At 39.0% G+C, this 20030-nt stretch overlaps 1 protein-coding gene across 3 annotated transcripts in view; it reads right to left on the minus strand.

Annotated features, from left to right (window-relative positions):
- The window catches only part of LOC115220988 (protein FAM92A), a 47421-nt gene that overhangs the window by 24692 nt on the left and 2699 nt on the right, over nt 1-20030 (minus strand). For 2 of the 3 annotated variants that reach the window (XM_029791205.2, XM_036510491.1), the window contains exons 2-5: nt 18292-18407; nt 12391-12515; nt 10501-10569; nt 3541-3642 (exon numbers count right to left, since the gene is read on the minus strand). In XM_029791205.2, the coding sequence (XP_029647065.1) occupies nt 3541-3642; nt 10501-10569; nt 12391-12515; nt 18292-18407 (412 nt within the window). Of the gene's footprint in view, nt 1-3528; nt 3643-10500; nt 10570-12390; nt 12516-18291; nt 18408-20030 lie in introns of all 3 variants that reach the window. The other variant, XM_029791204.2, reaches the window with a different exon arrangement.

The following is a 20030-nucleotide window of genomic DNA, read 5'->3' on the forward strand; positions in this document are numbered from 1 at the left end:
ATGCTTAGCATCATTTCATCCCACTTTATGTTCCGAGTTCAAATGCTGCCAAGGTTGACTTTGTCTTTCATCCTTTCGGGGTCAATAAAATAGGTACCAGTTACATACTGAGGTCAATGTAATTGATTAGTCCCCTTCCCCAAATTTCAGGCCTTGTGAAATGATTATCATTATTATTGAATTTTTATTAATACTTTCTGTTATTCCTTTACTTGTTTCAGTTATTTGATTGCAACCATATTGGAGCTCCGCCTTTTGTTGAACAAATCTACCCCAGGACTTTTTCTTTGTAAGCCTAGTACTTATTGTTCTCTTTTGCTGAACTGCTAAGGCACAGGGACATAAACACACCAATATTAATTGTCAAACAATGATGGGGGAACAAACAAAGACACACACACACACATATATATATATATATATATATATACGATGGGTTTCTTTCAGTTTCTGTCTACCAAACCTACTCACAAGGCTTTCATCAGCCTGAGGCTATAGTAGAAGGAACTTGCCCAAGGTGCCATGCAGTGGGATGGAATCCGGAACCATGTGGTTGAGAAGCAAGCTTCTTACCGCACAGCCAATATACAAATTTTTGTACTTAGCTCCATTTGTTCTCTGTGTTGTATTGTCCCTTTTTTGTTTTGTGTTCAGCCCTTGTGGCTACTACCATTCTGTCCGGTGTACTAACTGTCATGCCAGTATACTAACTGTTATGCTAGCTCACCACCTTAATAATAATCCTTACTACTATGGGCACAAGGCCTGAAATTCTGGGTGAGAGGACTAGTCAATTACATCAACTCAAGTGTTTCACTGGTACTTAATTCATCAACCCTAAAAGAGCAAAAGGCAAAGTCGACCTCGGCAGAATTTGAACTCAGAACATACCAACAGGCAAAATACCGCTAAGCATTTCGCTTGGTGCACTAACAATTCTGCCAGCTCACCGCCTTCTTAATAATAATAACAATAATGATGATGATAATAATAATGATGATCATGATAATGATGATGATTTAGGCACAAAGCCAGCAATTTGAGGGAGGCAGGGTTAGTTAATACCATTGACTTCAATACAAAAATGATATTTCATTTTGTCAGCCCTGGGGGTGATGAAGGGCTAACTCAATCCCATGAGGATTAACTTTGTCTTCCATCCCTCAGCGGTTAATAAAATAAAGTAGTAGTAGTAATTACAGGAGAAGGGATCGATTAATCAAAGGTATCAATTTCCTCCTCCAAGAAAAACAACTGGCCTTGTACCGAAATCAGAAACAACAACAACAACAACAACACTATTGAAAACAATAGTTACATAGTTACACAAACTTTGAACGTGGAAAGAACTAGCAATGTAAAAAAAAAAACAAAAAGAACAAAATTCATAATTGCAAGTACGTTCAGTCGGCCATGCGTTTATACCTTTCAACAAACAACCCCACACAACACCTTTTCAATTTCAAGTTTTCAAAATTCCTCCCAAACTACAGGGCCTCCGTAGTCACCCAGATTAAAAAAAAAAAAGAAAAAAGAAAAACAGGTTTCCATGCAAGTCAGAATCTGAGATGCAGCCTGAAATACAGATAGATTTTTCACAGGCTTTGTAGCTGCTACTGCTGCCACTACTACTACTACTACTATCACCACAACTATTACTACTATGATTACTACAACTACTACTACTAATAATAATACTACTATGGCTTGAGCCAACAAGGGAACCTTTATTATGCAGTCACTTGACCGGCAAGAAATAGCAGCGAAATCAACTTCAAATCTTGAAAGAAAGAACAAAAAAAACAGAAAAAAAATTTTTAGAAGACACTGGGAAATGTAGTGTTGGATACTACTGTGCCTGAATGATTAGAAGTGATCATAAGAGATGGTCACAATTGGAATTACTTCAGATCATATGATTGTGAAATTTGAAATGACCCAGGCTTAAACAAACACCAACCACAAACTACTACTACTTCTACTACCACTACCACTACTACTGCTACTACTACTACTACCACCAAGAGACTATTACTACTAAAATAAGATCATGTCTTTGGGTAGCACACATGCTTGATTTCCTGACAGGAATATCAGTTGAATAATCTCATTTAACTGTATTTTTAAGTTTTGTAAAACACAAAACACAAAAAAAAAAACAAGAAAAAAATAGAATAGAAAATAGAGAAAAACAACCTCTACAACCATAGTAGTGGAGGCACATGGCCTAGTGGTTAGAGCAGCGGACACACAATCGAGGGATCACGGGTTCGAATCTCAGACCAGGTGATGTATGTGTTTATGAGCGAAACACCAAAGCTCCACGCTAATGGTGAACTTCTGCTGACTCTTTCGCCACAACTCTCTCTCTCACTCTTTCCGCTCGCATCTAGCAGCTCACCTGCGACGGACCGGCGTCCCATCCAGGTGGGGAACCTATACGCTAATGAAACTGGGAAACCGGCCCTTATGAGCCACACATGGCTCAAGAAGGAACAAACACCCATAATAAAACTAAGAACTGTTGCAAGTGAGAGGTGTCAAACGTCTGGATGTTGACCAACTAATGCTGAGCCACCAAAGCAACCTTGGTACAGTCACTTGACCTGGTAGAAATAGGAAGCGAATCTCCCTCAAAAAGGAAAGGCATTGCACAATGTGGTCCTGGATACAACTGGTCGGAATTATCAGAAGGGATGGTTACAACTGGACTGTCTTTGATCATAAGCACACTGGATCTGGACTGGCCTTGGGAGGGGTTAAACAACAGCAGCAACTACAGGTGGTGCTGCAACTACTTCTACTGCTACTAACTATTACTACTACTACTACTACTACAACTAGTAGTAGTAGTAGTAGTAGTAGAGCCAAAAGACAAACCTCTAAGCAGTCACTCAACTGGCAAGGAGTAGCAGCCAAAAATGTAGAGCTGGACACCATGGTGTTAGAAAAATCCGAAGGGATTAGAAGGGATGGCCACAGTTGGAATTACTTCAAATCGTAGGTCTGCTCAAATCATAAGTGACTCGGGGGTTTTTAATAAACAGCAACCAGAATCAATAACAACTACTACTACTACTCTAATAATAATAATAATAATAATAATAATGATAATAATAATAATAATAATAGCAATAATAATAATAATGATTGCTTTATTAACCACAAGGGTTAATAATAATAATAATAACAATTGTATGTTTAACTAACAAGTTAAAAAAACAATCAACTAATTGGTTAGATATTTAATTAATTGACTAACAATAGTAAAGAAGTGGAATTGAACCCGTGTGTGTGTTATTGGTGCTATGACTCTCCCAAGACACAACAAAAATAACAATAATAATAATAGAATAAAGATATCCCCACCCACCCCAGTTCATGCCTCATGCAGGAAATGATAAATAATTAAATAAAAATAATAAACAAATAATTGAATAAAAAAAATTGAATGAAATTAAAAATGATAAATTAGAAAATATGAAATAATCAAATAAAAAAAAAGATGAATATAATTTATATCATTGCCTTAGAGGATACAATCTGATGTTGATTGGTGGGACTTCGAAGGAGTAATTTGTTCATCTCTTGTCTTTTCTTTCCTTCACGCTCTTGAGCTGCGAATGAAGTCTTTAATTCATTCTGCAATTAAGAGGGGATAAAAGGTAAAAAATAAATCTTATGATAATTCTGCTTGTCATTGTGTTACTTAGCCCATCAGTAACACTTTCATATGATTAGAGAAAAAGAGAAAGAAAAGAGGGAGGGAGTTGTGAGGCAGAGGGAAGGTAATTGTAAAACTTTCAGATGATTATTTAAAGGAAAAGAGAAGAGAAAGGAAAACGAGAAAGAAAAAGAGGATAAGGCAAAGTGTGAGACAGAAAGAGGGAGAGAGAAGCATCCATGACAAGAGGTAGGGGGAATGTAATATTCATCACATGGTTAAAAAAGTTAGTTGAAAGTAGTGATGGTATAGAGGAGGAGAGTTAAAAATATAATTTTAGCAGAGGGGTGATGTTCTGATGATGAGGTTAAAGAAAAGCAGAGAGAGAGGGGAGAGAGAGAAGGTGAGAGAGAAAGGGTGACAGAGGAGGGAGAGAGAGAGATGATAGAGGTGGTGGTGGTGATTGGATAGTGAAAAGTGTATTTTTTTTAATTGAACTAAGTTTTTTAAATCACCTATCACTTAACACATGTGCATAAGTGCAATTGTTTAAGGGAAAAATAGAAAAATAAGAGTGAACATTTATTTTACAAGTGCTGTGTAGTAAGTTTATAAAATTGGGCATAAAGTATATAAAGTGTATATATAAAATGCCTTAAGTAATCATCGTATTCCAATTTCGTTCATTTTTCAATGAGTAGCAGATGAGCAACTATCTTTTTCGATAATGTTTTCAGAAATAACCCAATACGTTTAATTCCGTGAAATACTAAATATTCAATTTAGTAAATAAATAAAAAAACATGAATAATTTCAAAATTATTTTGAAATTTATCAAGAAATGAGAAAGGAGCCTGCCAACCAGAGAGTAAATACATTATCCCTTTAACATATCTGGTCCAAATACTCTATCTGTTTTATGCTCAAAGTAGCCAGATCTAGCCTCTCAGACTTAGCCAACAATGCCATTCTAAAAAATAAACAATCACAAATTCAAAATCTCAAAGCTACAAGATAATGCATGATTAATTCAAAATAATATGACTAAATAAACATTACCTTTGACAGAGCAATCTGAATGTTAAAAGGTTAAAGCAAGGATCAGCAAAGTGGCTTGTACTGAACCCCTAGGCAGCCTATGAGATATCCAAGGGATCAATAAACACCTAAAATGATTTTGAGCATTTAGGGTGCTGAATTATTAGCAAACTAACTCTGGACAAATGCAGAAACTATTTTCCAGGCAAAATATGGATTCACTAACTAGTACTAACTAAAGGCATACTTCACAAGAAATGTTCCAATGGCTGTGTGGTAAGAAGCTAGCTTCCCAACCACATGGCTCTGGGTTCAGTCCCACTGCGAGACACCTTGGGCAAGTGTCTTCTACTACAGCCTCGTGAATGGATTTGATAGACAGAAACTGAAAGAAGCCCATCAAATGTGTGTGTGTGTGTGTATACATACATGTGTCTGTGTGTGTGTGTGTGTGTGGTGTGTGTGTGTGTGTATACATACATGTGTCTGTGTGTGTGTGTGTGTGTGTGTCTTTGTTTGTACCTCATCACCATGTGACAACAGGTGTTGATATGTTTACACCTCAATAACTAAGCAGTTCAGCACAAAGTATCCGATAGAATAAGTACTAAGCTTAAAAAATAACTCCCGCAGTCAATTTACTGACACTAGTAAAAGAATAAAAGAACATAACAATAATATATGACTGAAATTTTATTGTTCTTTATCAATTTTATTCTTTTACTTGTTTCAGTCATTTGACTGTGGCCATGCTGGAGCACTGCCTTTTAGTTGAGCATATCGATCCCAGGATCGATATGCTCTTTGTAAGCCTAATACTTATTCTATCGGCCTCTTTCACCGAACCACTAAGTTACGGAGACGTAAACACACCAGCATCGGTTGGGGGGACACACAGAGACACACACACACACACACACACACATATATATACATATACATATATATATATATACATATATGACAGGCTTCTTTCAGTTTTTGTCTATCAAAATCCACTCACAAGGCTTTTGTAGGCCTGAGGCTATAGTGGAAGACACTTGCCCAAGGTGCCACACAGTGGGACTGAACCTGGAACTATGTGGTTGGTAAGCAAGCTACTTACCACATAGCCACTCCTACGCCTACGCATAGGAGCGGCTGTTCAGTATTTTCATTAAATTTTGTTAAATAGTTCTTATCGAAAAGTGGTAATGACACAGAAGGACAAAGAAATTATTGTTTTTAAATCAAGAAATATTTTATTAATTCATCATCATCATTATCATCATTGTTTAACTGTCTGCCTTCCATGTTGGCATGGAGTGGACAGTTTGACAGGAGCTGACCAAACTTCTGTGTCTGTTTTGGCATGGTTTTTACAGCTGGATGCCCTTCCTAACACCAACCACCCAACAGAGTGAACAGAATGCTTTTTACATGTCACAAGCACAGGGGAAGCATAATTTTACTTTCAAAAGAGAAATTCAATGTTATATGCTGGAGGTCAGTAAGTTATCGACATTGCCATAAAGAGATCAATGACATAATTTATCTGCTGACCTCTGCATTAAGTGGACACTTAAGTTGATGAAAATGAGTAAAAGGATACACTAATTAGATGAGAAGCCAATCAATCAGGCTATTGATGATTAACAATTGCTTTGCATTAATGTAATTGAAGAACAGATATGGAAAGATGAAAATGTGACCAGCCAATTAACGTATTACATTTAACGAATACGTTAACAAAAATACATAAACACATGTAAGTGAGATGAGACAGAACCAAGCCAATCAAGCTGTTTAATTAATGAGGGTTTGACATGAATAAAAATTAACAGACAGACAGACATCAGAGATAAGAAAGAGACTGGCCAGTTAAAGTGCTACATTTAATGAATGCTTACATTAATGAAAATGAGTGAATAAATACAGGTAAGATGAGAAAGAGGCCAGCCGATCAAGCAATTAAATTAATGACTGGTAGATATTAATTACTTGCACATTCATTTTTTGCTAGTGTATTTAATGAACAGTTACATTAACAAACATGAATAGTCACACAGATCAATCCTTATTGCAGTGTGGGGGCTTGCACCACCTGACTAGCACCTGCACCGGTGGCATGTAAAAGGCACCATTTGAGTATGGTTGATGCCACTGCCACTTTCTCAAGTCATGTCAACTCATAAGGGCCAGATTCTCAGTTTCATGGCGTTTAAATTCCCCACCTGGATGGGACGTTTGTCCATCGTATGATTATTCATTTTCGCCAGCTGAGTGGATAGGAGCAATATGAAATGAAGTGTTTTGCTCAAGAACACAACATGTTGCCCGGTCCAGGAATCGAAACAACAATCTTACAATCATGAATCCAACACCTTAACCACTAAGCCTCATACTTGAGAAGTATGCTAGCCGAATGCAAGCCTCATAGGGCTTCCCATGCTGGACAGGTCAAAGGATAGAGACAAGAGTAATATGGAACACCTCTTCCCAGAGGTGAAAATGGGTTCATGTAAGACCAACACCTTTACCTAGAAAAGAAAGCAAAGTCACATGCATTGATGATAATTCAAAACTAACACAACTTGGGACAGGAAGGTCTTCCTTCTGGGAAACATATGACATAGGGCAACAAAATCTGAAATGAAGCTGCATGGAAAAAGCAGGGATCCAACTGACCAGAAGCAGAAAAGACAGACTCAAATCAAGAACAGCAGTGGAAAGTTGTCAATGGCCTATTCTCCACAGGGTAGGAAGGGTTCAATCATAATCATCACACCAGCAAATATGAATGAACACATACATAAGTGAAATGCAAAAGAGGCTTGGCAATGAGTGAATTATACAAGGGGGTGCTGGAAAGTTCCTGGCTTTAAGGGTGTTCCGAGGTTTTTTACAGGGCTTAGAAAAATTGAAGGACCGCTGCAATAAGTGTGTGAATATGTTGAATGAAATCATAATTAACTGACCCTCCTCTATTTTCTTCTACCCCAAACCAGGAACTTTTCAGAACCCCTTTGTATTTAATGAACACTTGCATTAATAAAAAGATGACAATGTTAAATTCAACTTATCAGGGCATTATATTAACGTCTGCTTTCCATGCTGGCATGGGTTGGACAGCTTGACTGATAACTGTCAAGCCAGGAAGCTGCACCAGGCTCCAGTCTGATCTGGCAAGGTTTCTACAGCTGGATGCCCTTCCTAACACCAACCACTCTGAGAGTGTAGAGGGTGCTTTTTACATGCCACTGGCATGAGGGCCAGTCAGGTGGCACTGGCATCAACCACACTCAAATGGTGTATTTTATGTGCCATTTGCATGGGAGCCACTCAGGCAACACTGGCATTGACCACACTCAAATGGTGCTTTTTATATGCGACCAGAACAGGAGTCAGTCAGGAAGCAGTGGTATTAACCACACTCAAATGGTGCTTTTTACATGCCACCGGCACAGGTACTAGTCAGGCGGTACTGGCATCAGCCATGACAATTTAACTTGAGTCAACAGGTCTTCTCAAGCACAGCATATTGCCTGATGATTGAAGGGCCAGTTACGCGACACTGGCATAAGCCAAAAATCTGTAAAGAGAAAGCAGACAAATGAAACGATAAAAAAAGGGGTAACCAGTTAGAATATTACTTTGGTTTTTAGCAGGACAACCAAAGTAATGATATTCTATATTGCTATGGACCTGTCAGAATATAATTGCTTCACTTGTATGAAGTGAGGATTTGAGCTAATGACGGTGGTGGTGGTGGTGGTGTTGATGATGACAAGTATTATCACACTAGAGGGGACCACTGAATACATACATAGAAGTGGCTGTGTGACTGAAATGTGAGCTTCCCAACCACATGGTTCTGGGTTCAGTCCCACTGCATGGCACCTTGGGCACCCCTAGCTGACTAAAATTTTGTGAGTGGATTTGGTAGATGAAAACCAAAAGAAGTCAGCACCCATACCAGTGACAGGTAAAAGTCACCTGTGCCGGTGACACATAAAGGGCACCCGTTCACCAAGGCACACTAAATCATTTGGGAGTGTTTCTTTCAATACATCACCAACTGATCCCCATATGGTGGGGAGAGGGAGAAAGAGGAATTTACTTCATAATTTCTTAAAGACATGATACTGGAACTAAACACTAACTCTTCAGATTACTCAACCAGCACCACAATCACCACCACCACCACTATCAAACTACAGTGACTGAGGAAGAATTTCTTTAATTCAATTCAGATTAATACTTACTGCATTAGATATACAACTAGTAAATTGAGTTGGACAAGACTTATTCAGGCAATGATCAGATGCCCTTTTTATAACTGCCCCTTACTTGTTTCTCAATCAACCTTTGCATGACATTTTAAAATACACAGACTCTGTTTCAATTAAATTTGAAAAAATTTAATTGAAACAGGAGTGGCTGTGTGGTAAGTAGCTTGCTTACCAACCACATGGTTCAGGGTTCAGTCCCACTGCGTGGCACCTTGGGCAAGTGTCTTCTACTATAGCCTCGGGCCGACCAAAGCCTTGTGAGTGGATTTGGTAGACGGAAACTAAAAGAAGCCTGTCGTATATATGTATATATATACATATATACATATATATATATATATATATATGTGTATGTATGTGTGTGCATATATTTGTGTATCTGTGTTTGTCCCCCCAACATCGCTTGACAACCGATGCTGGTGTGTTTATGTCCCTGTAACTTAGCGGTTCGGCATAAGAGACTGATAGAATAAGTACTAGGCTTACAAAGAATAAGTCCTGGGGTCGATTAGCCCGTCTAAAGGCAGCGCTCCAGCATGGCCACAGTCAAATGACTCAAACAAATAAAAGAATAAAAGAAGAATAAAGACAGTTTTTAATTTAGAACTCATTCAATCATCATCATCGTCTTCGCCATTATCATTTAAGGCTGAGTCGATTACATTGACCCCAGTACTTGACAGATACTTAATTTTACCGACCCCAAAAGGACGAAAGGTAAAGTTGACCTTGATGGAATTTGAATTCCAGATTGTAAAGAGCTAGAAGAAATATCGCTAAACATTTTGTTCAGCACACTAATGATTCTTATTTCTTTACTGCCCACAAGGAGCTACACACAGAGGGGACAAACAAGGACAGACAAATGGATTAAGTCGATTATATCGACACCAGTGCGTAACTGGTACCCCAAAAGGATGAAAGGCAAAGTCGACATCGGCGGAATTTGAACTCAGAAGATAATGGCAGACGAAATACCGCTAAGCATTTCGCCTGGCATGCTAACGATTCTGCCAGCTCGCCACCAGCTGACAGCACACTAATGATTCTGTCAGCTCATCACCTTTTTCCATGCTGGAATGGGTTGAACAGTTCAATATGAACAGATGAGCTAGAGGGCTATGCTGTGTTCCAATATCAACCACTTCACAATGTGTACAAGGTGCTTTTTTTCTTTTTTTGTGGCACCAGCACTGGTGTGGCCACTAAGTACTTACAAGACAAGAGCCCTCAACTAAGTAAGGGTATAGAATTCAAGGATGAGAAAGATAGTGGGACAGGAGCAGGTGTGTGTAGCTGACAAGAGAGAGAAAGAGAGACATAGACAGACAGATGGACAGCCAGACAGACAGGGATGTGAGGTCAAGGTACAAAGTAAATATGAAGACGAATAGGATAGAGAAACAGAGGAACAGAAAAAGTGAACGGGTTGGTAAGTTTGCTAGAGTGAGAATAGCGTGACAGATGATTAGAGAAAGGGAATGATTTGGGTGCAGAGATGCTTATTGGAGTTAGGGAACAGCTTACCTTCTTTTGTTTACACTTGGGCCCATAATCAGAGAGAAGTCTCAAGACATTGGCATCAAGGCGTTGCACCTGAAATCAACAATTTGTAAATGGAAATCACTTTTTTTAAAGCTAGGTGAGTTACGTTGTTAGTTGTTTTGTAATTGTCATAAATATTAGGGAGTTTAGTTAACAGAATGTTACCCTTATTGCTGAAGAAGCTTTTATGACTAGGCAAAGTGAGAAGAGGAAGTGAAATGGAAATATGTCAATCAAAACGATACGATCACATGATCAATCAGGTGATTAATGACTCATTTTTGTTGGATGAAGGATCACAAGCTTTGAGGAACTATGAGCAACTACAAAGTGAATTAACAGTTTTAAATAAATATGAATACAAATAAACTCTATTACATACACAGAGTACTTAATTCTTGGCACCCGGCAGATGCCAGGACCCCTGGACTGGAGATACGTAAAAAGCACTATCCGAATCGTGGCCGATGCCAGCGCCGCCTCGACTGGCTTCCGTGTCGGTGGCACATAAAATGCACCAATCTGACCGTGGCCGATGCCAGCCTCGCCTGGCACCAGTGCATGTGGCACGTAAAAAGCACCCACTACACTCATAGAGTGGTTGGCGTTAGGAAGGGCATCCAGCTGTAGAAACATTGCCAGATAAGACCGGAGCCTGGTGCAGCCTTCTGGCTTTCCAGATCCCCGGTCGAACCGTCCAACCCATGCTAGCATGGAGAACGGACGTTAAACGATGATGATGATGATGAAGTATATGTGTGGTGGCCATGGTGGAGCTGACAGTTGATCAGCCACTCCTGCGCCTATGTGCATGTGTATATATATATATATATAAATAAAATATTTTGTTCTTGACATTAGCAGCCGGTCATGTTGCAAAGGTATTGGTCTACCAGCTGAAGAGTCAGAACCTGATTTTATTTAATACCTTTGGGGCTAAACTATATCCTCGGCAAAAGTGCCAAAGTCTCAAACTGGCCATTCCACCAAGATGTAAATCGGTATTGCAAGGTGGAATGTTCCAGTGACATAAGCAAAAAACACTGTAATACTAAATATTTCATCACCTTACAAGGTCCCCTTCCAGAGACATATAGAGAGCTTCAATGAGCAAAACTTAACAAGGGATTTTACATATAATTCCTTGATCCGCTAGAAATAGCAGTATAATCTTCTCTAACCCTTTAGCGTTCAAACAAGCCATATCTGGCTAAAATATTCTACCTACATGTTTGATGTTCTAGTGGGCCAGGTACAGCCTCTCACACATACCCTACAACGTCATTCTTAAAAAAATAAACAATCGCATCATAGAAACCTTGATGCTACAAAATAACATATGATTGATTGAAAACAATGCACTTAGTCCACACTGTTAAGTGGTTGGCATTCGGAAGAGCATCCAGTCATGAAAACTATGCCAAAACAGACCTTGCTGGTGCTGGGCCGAGTAAAAAGCACCCAGTCCACTCTGTAAAGTGGTTGGTGTTGGGAAGAGCATCCAGCTGTAAAAGCCTTGCCAAAACAGTGGAGCTTGGTGCAGTCCTCTAGGTTGCCTAATCTTGTCAAACTGTCCAACCCATGCCAGCATGGAAGATGGACATTAAATGATGATGATGAATAAATAAGCATTGCATTTAAGACAGGAATCTGAATGTTAAAGGGTTAAATCCTACCCAACCATTTCAAGAGAAGGAGGAGGCATTGGCTATTATAGTACCAGATGGAGTATGAAAAGACAAAACTGGAACATCTTTGACCATAAACCTTCTAGGAAGATAGCTGGACACAAAATAACAACAACAACAACAACTACAACATCTTCAATAACGGAAATTATGTTTCCACAAACAAATCAAAAATGCATCTTACCTCAGCCTGCCGATAATCTTGAATTGTGGACAAATTCTCGGCAAAAGTCGTGAGACATTTCTTGGAAGAGGGGTTCAAGGTTTCTTTGTCTACGTATTTGACAATCAGCTGCGATATTTCATCACCTTTCAAAAGTAAACAGCCATTTTTGGGAATTTGAAAGCCACATATAATTTAACTTTCCATAATTACTCCCATTTTAGAGTCTCGGTCATTGGACTGGATATATATATACTTCAATTTAGGGAACCACAGCATGTTGTGTGTGTGTATATATATATATAATATATATATATATATATAATAATAATAATAATAATGATAATAATAATAATAATAATATGAGGGAATATTATACCAAGCTTACATGGAAAAATTCAATTTAGAAATACTAAATCAAATTTCAACAAATCAACCCGTGCTCCTCCGACCAACTCATGCTAGCACGGAAAACGGACGTTAAATGATGATGATGATGATAATATATACACTTGCGTCGGAAATTAATTAGCACTTCTCAAATTTCTACATTTTCTTACATTTTCTTAATTTAATTAACTTATTATCAGAAACGAACTCGTTTTTAATCAAAAATTTATTAAAACATATCTCAGCACACCACATAATTGTTATTAATTGTGAAATTTAGTCAATATCTTGTTGCTCCTCCTTTGGCAGCAATGACAGCTGCTACGCGGGTCGGAATGCTGTCTATGAGTGCCTGCAGGTACTGTGCAGGGATGGCCCCCCATGCAGCAAGAAGTGCCCCAAACAGCTCGTGTCGGTTCCTGTATTGCTGCACATTCAAATCCCTACCCAATCGACTCCAGAGGTTCTCAATAGGGTTCAGGTCAGGTGACTGGCCAGGCCAGTCCATGACCGTCACCCCATGGTCCTTGAAGAAACCGGTTGTGAGCTTGGCTGTGTGGGAAGGCGCGTTGTCCTGCTGGAGCACGTACTCCTCGCCACCAAAGAGGTATCCCGTACTATCTCAACGTACTTTGCTGCGTTGATGTTGCCTTCAACGGCATAGAGCCACCCAACACCACTGTAGCTGAACGCCCCTCACACCATCAGACCACCACCACCATGCTACATGGTGGGAGCAATGCAGTTTTTGTTGAAGCGCTCACCCCTGCGGCGTCGCACATGGACAGGCTTGTCACTGACGAGACTGAATCGCGACTCGTCAGTGAACATCACTATCCGCCACTGCTGAACGGTCCATGTCTTGTGGGCACGGGCCCAGAGCAGCCGCCTCGTCCAGTTTTGGGCTGTAAGGAGCAGCTTACGGGCGGCCCTACAGGAATTTAGACCAGCTTCCAGTAATCTGGTCTTGACGGTGGTTGTAGACAACTGCTTCCCTGTCATCTTTTGCATCTCCTCCGCCAGTTGCCGGCTCGTTGCCCTTCGGTTGTACAGTGACTTTCGGATCAGCATCCGGTCCTCCCGCTGGGTCATCAGCCTCTTTCGTCCCCTACCCTTTTTGTCAGCTGCTGATCCGGTTTCCTCGTATTTCTTAAATAAGCACTGAATTGTGCGCCTGGCTACACCAAGTTTTCTGGCTATTGCAACCTCCGACAGCTTCCCACGCCACGAGAGAGCCTCGTACCGTCTCTCCAAGGTCATGCGAGGTCTTGGGCCATCTAGGAATGAACGATAAAAACCAGTTATTTTCATTAAAACTATTCATTTGAATAATGTTATGCTATAACAAAACTGCTATGAGTTATTATTCATTAAACAAAAAAGAAAGAAAGCAGAATTTCTCACCTTATTTGATGTATAACAGAAAGTTTTGTGAACCGGAAGTGACGTCACCAAGCAGAGTGTAGGAGAATTTGTGAGGAAAAAAAATCTTGCAAATACACAAATCAATTAACCTACGAGATGTTCAAAACGTCTTACGCGATGAGAAAACTTAGTACGGTGTGATTTCGGTCCTTGCGAGGCGTTACCTATATCTATTAAACAAAGGAAGATTTGTCTGCATCCGCACTCCAAGTTGTTGTTGCACTGCTATGTCAACATCATTAGGCTGTAGACTCTCAAACTGCTCTGCAAACAAAGTTACGTCATCGTTCTGCACAACAGTGAACTCACAACAAAGCAATAGTTCGAGATATGGCCACTAGGTGACAGCAAATACCTTGAGTGAAGAGCAAATCAAGGGTGCTAATTAATTTCTGACGGTAGTGTATATATAAATCAGAAAAAAACCCACCTTTTATCAATTCAATTATACCATCTAGAAAAATGACATCTTATAGAAAGATTAAATATAAGACAATTAATCATTGTTATATGTTTTATCTTATATTTACTCTTTCTATAAGATGTATTAGTCCGTTGTTTGTATTATAGTGCATTGTTTTACCATTCAAAACTTTTTATTCTTTAGCCGGAGCACAGCCTTGAGGAGTTTTAGTCGAACAAATCGCCCAACTGAACTTTTTTTTTAAGCTTAGTACTTATTTTATCAGTATCTTTTGTTGAACTGCTAAGTTATAAGGATGTAAACACACCAATACTGGTTGTCAAGTGGTAATGTAGGACACACAAAAACACACACATAAATATATATTGGGTCATCCCATAAATAATATGGTTTCTCATACTTTTATTTTTCAAAATTAAGATTAAGTTCTTTGTTAATCTAAAATATGCTCTCCTTTATTTTCTACAATGCTCTTCCATCTATCTGGTAGACTTGTAAGGCCCCTCTACCAAAATTCACTTTTCTGCAACAAAAAATACTCCTTCAGTACTGTTCTGATCTCATCTAGAATTTATATTTTTCCCTCTAAATTATTTTGAAGATTGCAGAATAAGTGATAATCAAATGGGACAATGTCCAGCAAAATATGGTGAGTGGTGCATCGGCTCCCATTCAAACTCCTCCGGCCTTTGGAATGTCATCCTCACTGTATGTGGCTGAGCATTATCCTCATGGAAGAACACCTTTCGTCTTGAAACTAAAGACGGTCGTTTTTCTTCTAGTGCTGTCTTAAGCCACTCAAGCTGCTCACAGTATGTGTCCTTTGTTATCGCTTGTTTTGGGTCATCCCATAAATAATATGGTTTTTCATACTTTTATTTTCCAAAATTAAAATAAAGTTCTTTTTTAATCTAAAATATGCTCTCCTTCATTTTCTACAATGCTCTTCCATCTATCTAGTAGGCTTGAAGATTTAAAACCTTTCAAATCCTACCAAACCTTTCAAATACTACCAAACAGATAACAACACCTTACGTGGGTGAAGACCTTCTTTAGCCTGAGGTACCAGTGTTTCTCCTTTCCCTACCCACTATCTTCGGCACTTGACAATCACTATTCGGCCCAGAAGAGATTCATTCGTGAGACGTGAGAGCAAAGAAGAACACACATTCAATCACTACGTGCGATTAGACTGGACATGTTTGTGAGGAACACATTGACCCAATTTGCTGACTTTTCCGATAGCACACAGGTGTTGATGAACGGTCGAATGATCAAATCCAAGCGTCTCTCCTAGTTCCTCAACAGTTACCATAGGATTTTGTCCCACCAGGTTTTGCAGGATGTCCTCGTCAAGCTATACAGATCTTCTAGGACGAGGCTCGTCTTCTAGGCTGTAGTTCCAGCTCAGAATTTCTGGAACCACGGTTGACACTTGCTTACACTTATTGTCCGATCCCCATATACTGCATTAATATTCCTCGCACATTCCATTGCCTTGTTGCCTTAATTGAACTCATAAAATAAAATATGCCGAATATGCTATTTTGTCAATTCCATTATAGCTTTGAAAAAATAACTGTTAAAATCAAACTGCACTCTTCAAAACTTGCACTGAGAATAAGGACAAGGTAAAATTACTACCTGCTTTTATAGCAAGTTGATCAAGTAGTTTATCCCATCCCCCTCTGACTTTAAGTTCATACAATTGAAAAAACTGCATCATTTATGGGATGACCCAATACATACACACACACACACATATATATATATATATATACGACGGGCTTCTTTCAGTTTCCATCTACCAAATCCACTCACAAGGATTTGGTCTGCCTGAAGCTATGTTAGAAGACACTTGCCCAAGGTGTCACGCAGAGGGACTGAATCCGGAACCATGTGGCTGGTAAGTAAGTTACTTACCACACAATCACGTCTGCACCTATATATATGTCATCATCATCATCATCTCATCCCAAAAATGCCAGTGTGAAGACATGTAGGAATAAACATTCACAAATGCATATGCCTGTCACGAATCATGTTCATAATCACATATACAGGGTTGGCCAAAAGTCACCCGACAGTAAATCAAAAGTCCATAAATACTCTCTGGAATTCTGTATTGACTTGAATGGGAAAATGAGTCGCTCAGGAAGGACTTCAGTTTGGACAATATTCATGATGTTTCATATTTAGATGCTTTTATTAAATTCTTTCACTTGTTAAACATAAATAAATCTTGGAATTAAATGGTTTTGATTTACTGTCAGGTGACTTTTGACCAACTCTGTACAAATACACACACACACACATAGATATACACACATACATATACATACATACATATAGACACACATACATATATATATATATATATATATATATATATATATATATATACACACATATATATACACATATAATATATATGTATATAAATATATATATATATATATATGAGTGAGGTCGTTGCCAGTGCCGCTGGACTGGCTCCTGTGCAGGTGGCACATAAAAAGCACCATTTGAGCATGGCCATTGCCAGTACACACATACATATATACACACATATATATATACATATGCATATATATATACACATATATATACGCATATAATATATATGTATATATATATATATATTAATTTCAGGAGTCTCTCAGCGCGCCAGAACCAAGACATTTGAAATTTTATTCCCGATGTAATCAGTAAGACTAAGCACGTGTCTGTCTTGACACAGAGAGCTGGGGTTAGTCTTGCGGTTTTTCATCTCGAGGACCGAATGTACTGAAGAAGTCACGGACACTTGAATTATGCAAGTAATTCTTTTGTTAAGACCGAAACCGAGGTATGCATTTAAGTCTGGTATTTATTTAATTTTTCATATGTTCTGCCCGCCAAAGTTGGTTCGGGTGTTCGCTGAATTCTTCCTCTAGAGAATTTCCCTTGTAGTTTGATCGTTGATGATCTTCTTCTAGCATTCTGGCCGGCTACCTAGCAGGCCAGCCCTGCCAATATACACATATATTTGAATTTTCTCTGACTCCTCAGATTTTTTGAATGCTGGACTACTGGTTTTAAATTGATATTAAAATTAATATTAATTTATCTCCCTCAATTTTTAAATATATATATATATATATATATATATATATATATGAGCGAGGCCGTTGCCAGTGCCGCTGGACTGGCTCCGGTGCAGGTGGCATATAAAAAGCACCATTTGAGCATGGCCATTGCCAGTACCGCCTGACTGGCCCTCATGCCGGTGGCACGTAAAAGCACCCACTACACTCTCAGAGTGGTTGGCGTCATGAAGGGCATTCAGCTGTAGAAACTCTGCCAGATCAAATTGGAGTCAGGTGCAGCAGACCTCAGTCACATCATCCAACCCATGCTGGCATGGAAAACGGACGTTAAACAATGATGATGATGATATAACATAAACTAAACACAATTGTTTCAATGTGGAAAGTATTATAAGAGTGTAAGTGTAATTTTAAAAAGAATTCTCTTTGTGACATTCAATGCAGAAGCATTAAGTAAATGTAACAGAAAAATAAAAACAAGAAGATGCCAAAATAATTCCAGAAGAATATTATATAATGGGTGAGCATCATGAAATCACCCAAAGATACAAAGCATATCCTTCACTTGTAAGCAAGTATGACTGGGCAACTTACCTTTGTCCCGGATTCTTGCAGTTTTTCTAGTATAAGAATTAAAAGACACACAGAGGTCACCAAAATTTTTTTCAACATGTGCTAACCGGTCTTGGACGAATTTTGAAGTAAATGGACTGGAAAACAAGAAACAAAAACAATAATAATTGCTCCAAACATAGGCATAAGAGCAGATATTGTGGAGAAGGGGTTAATTTTTTATTCACTAGATCAGGGGTTCTCAACCAATTTTTTTTATTTATCTATGGACCCCCTTGATTACTATTTTATTCTTGTGGACCCCCACAGTCATTCAATGTTTAACCCTTTTGTTACTGTATTTATTTTGAGATGCTCTTTGTTTCTTTCAATTATTTTAAATATAACAAAGAGTTTAGTAAAATAACTTAGTTATCAATAAGCTAGTGTTAGGAACATAAATTGAGACTAAGCTTTGGTGAAAGATTTTAATTCAAAACTTATGAAAACGAGACATTTGTACTACAGAGCCAGAGCCGGTTTCAGCCAGGTTGGTAACGAAAGGGTTAAAAACTAGAAGCTTCTTTCAAAATTCCTATTTTGTTTTCCACACATTAACTAGCATAGGTTGATCTATGTAAAGTGTCAGAGAAAGAAACCTAGCCCTTTCTTGCAATACATACCAATGCATACATCTAAATCAAAATTTTTTCAGGGGCCCTTAATATACTATTGTGGGTCCCCAATTTATTATTTTGTTACATGGACCCCACCAATCTTATATATACCCTGCTTGAGAACCACTGCAGCAGATGATTAATTCCAGGTTTAAAGGGTAAAGATCCCCTTCAGTCATGAATGACTATGGCATTGCGCCTAGAAAGTTATCCTGCGAGGCACTAGTCCAGGCAAGGTTGTTTATGGAAGACCAGCAGTCATCCATGCATACCAGCCTCCCTTCACAACACCACGGATGTTATCCAAGAGAAAAGCAAAGGCTGACACAGCTTGGCACCAGTGATGTTGCAACTCATTTCTATGGCCGAGTGAAGTGGAGCAACATGAATTTGAACTCTGAACGTAAAGACAGGCGAAATACCTATTTCTTTACTACCTACAAGGATAGTGCATTTTGCCCGGCATGCTAATGTTTTTTATTTCTTTACTGCCCACAAGGGGCTACACACAGAGGGGACAAACAAGAACAGACAAACGGATTAAGTCGATTATATCGACCCCAGTGTGTAACTGGTACTTATTTAATCAACCCCAAAAGGATGAAAGGCAAAGTTGAACTCGGCGAAATTTGAACTCAGAACATAGCAGCAGACCACTAAGTATTTCGCCCAGCATGCTAATGTTTCTGTCAGCTCGCCGCCTTCGGGAGTGTAGTGGGTGTTTATTTTACATACCACCAGCACAGGTACCATTGACCTGACACCGACATCGACCACATCTGCGGTCTCACTTGACTTGCTTGTGTAGACACCTGTCAAACCAAGTGAGACTGTAGTCGTGGCCAATGGTGGTGTCGTGTTGATGGCACCTGTGCCTGTAGCACATAAAAGACACCCACTACACTCTCGGAGTGGTTGGCATTAAGAAGGGCATCCAGCCACGGAAACCCTGTCATATCAAATCAGAACCTGGTGCAGCTCCCTGGCTAATCAGTTTTCAGTCAAACCGTCTAACCCATGCCAGCATGGAAAACGGACGTTAAATGATGATGATGATGATGACTAATACTAATACAGGATCCATGGGGACACATCGATTGACGA

This window comes from Octopus sinensis, linkage group LG17, assembly GCF_006345805.1.
Source record: "Octopus sinensis linkage group LG17, ASM634580v1, whole genome shotgun sequence".
NCBI classification, from domain to species: domain Eukaryota; kingdom Metazoa; phylum Mollusca; class Cephalopoda; order Octopoda; family Octopodidae; genus Octopus; species Octopus sinensis.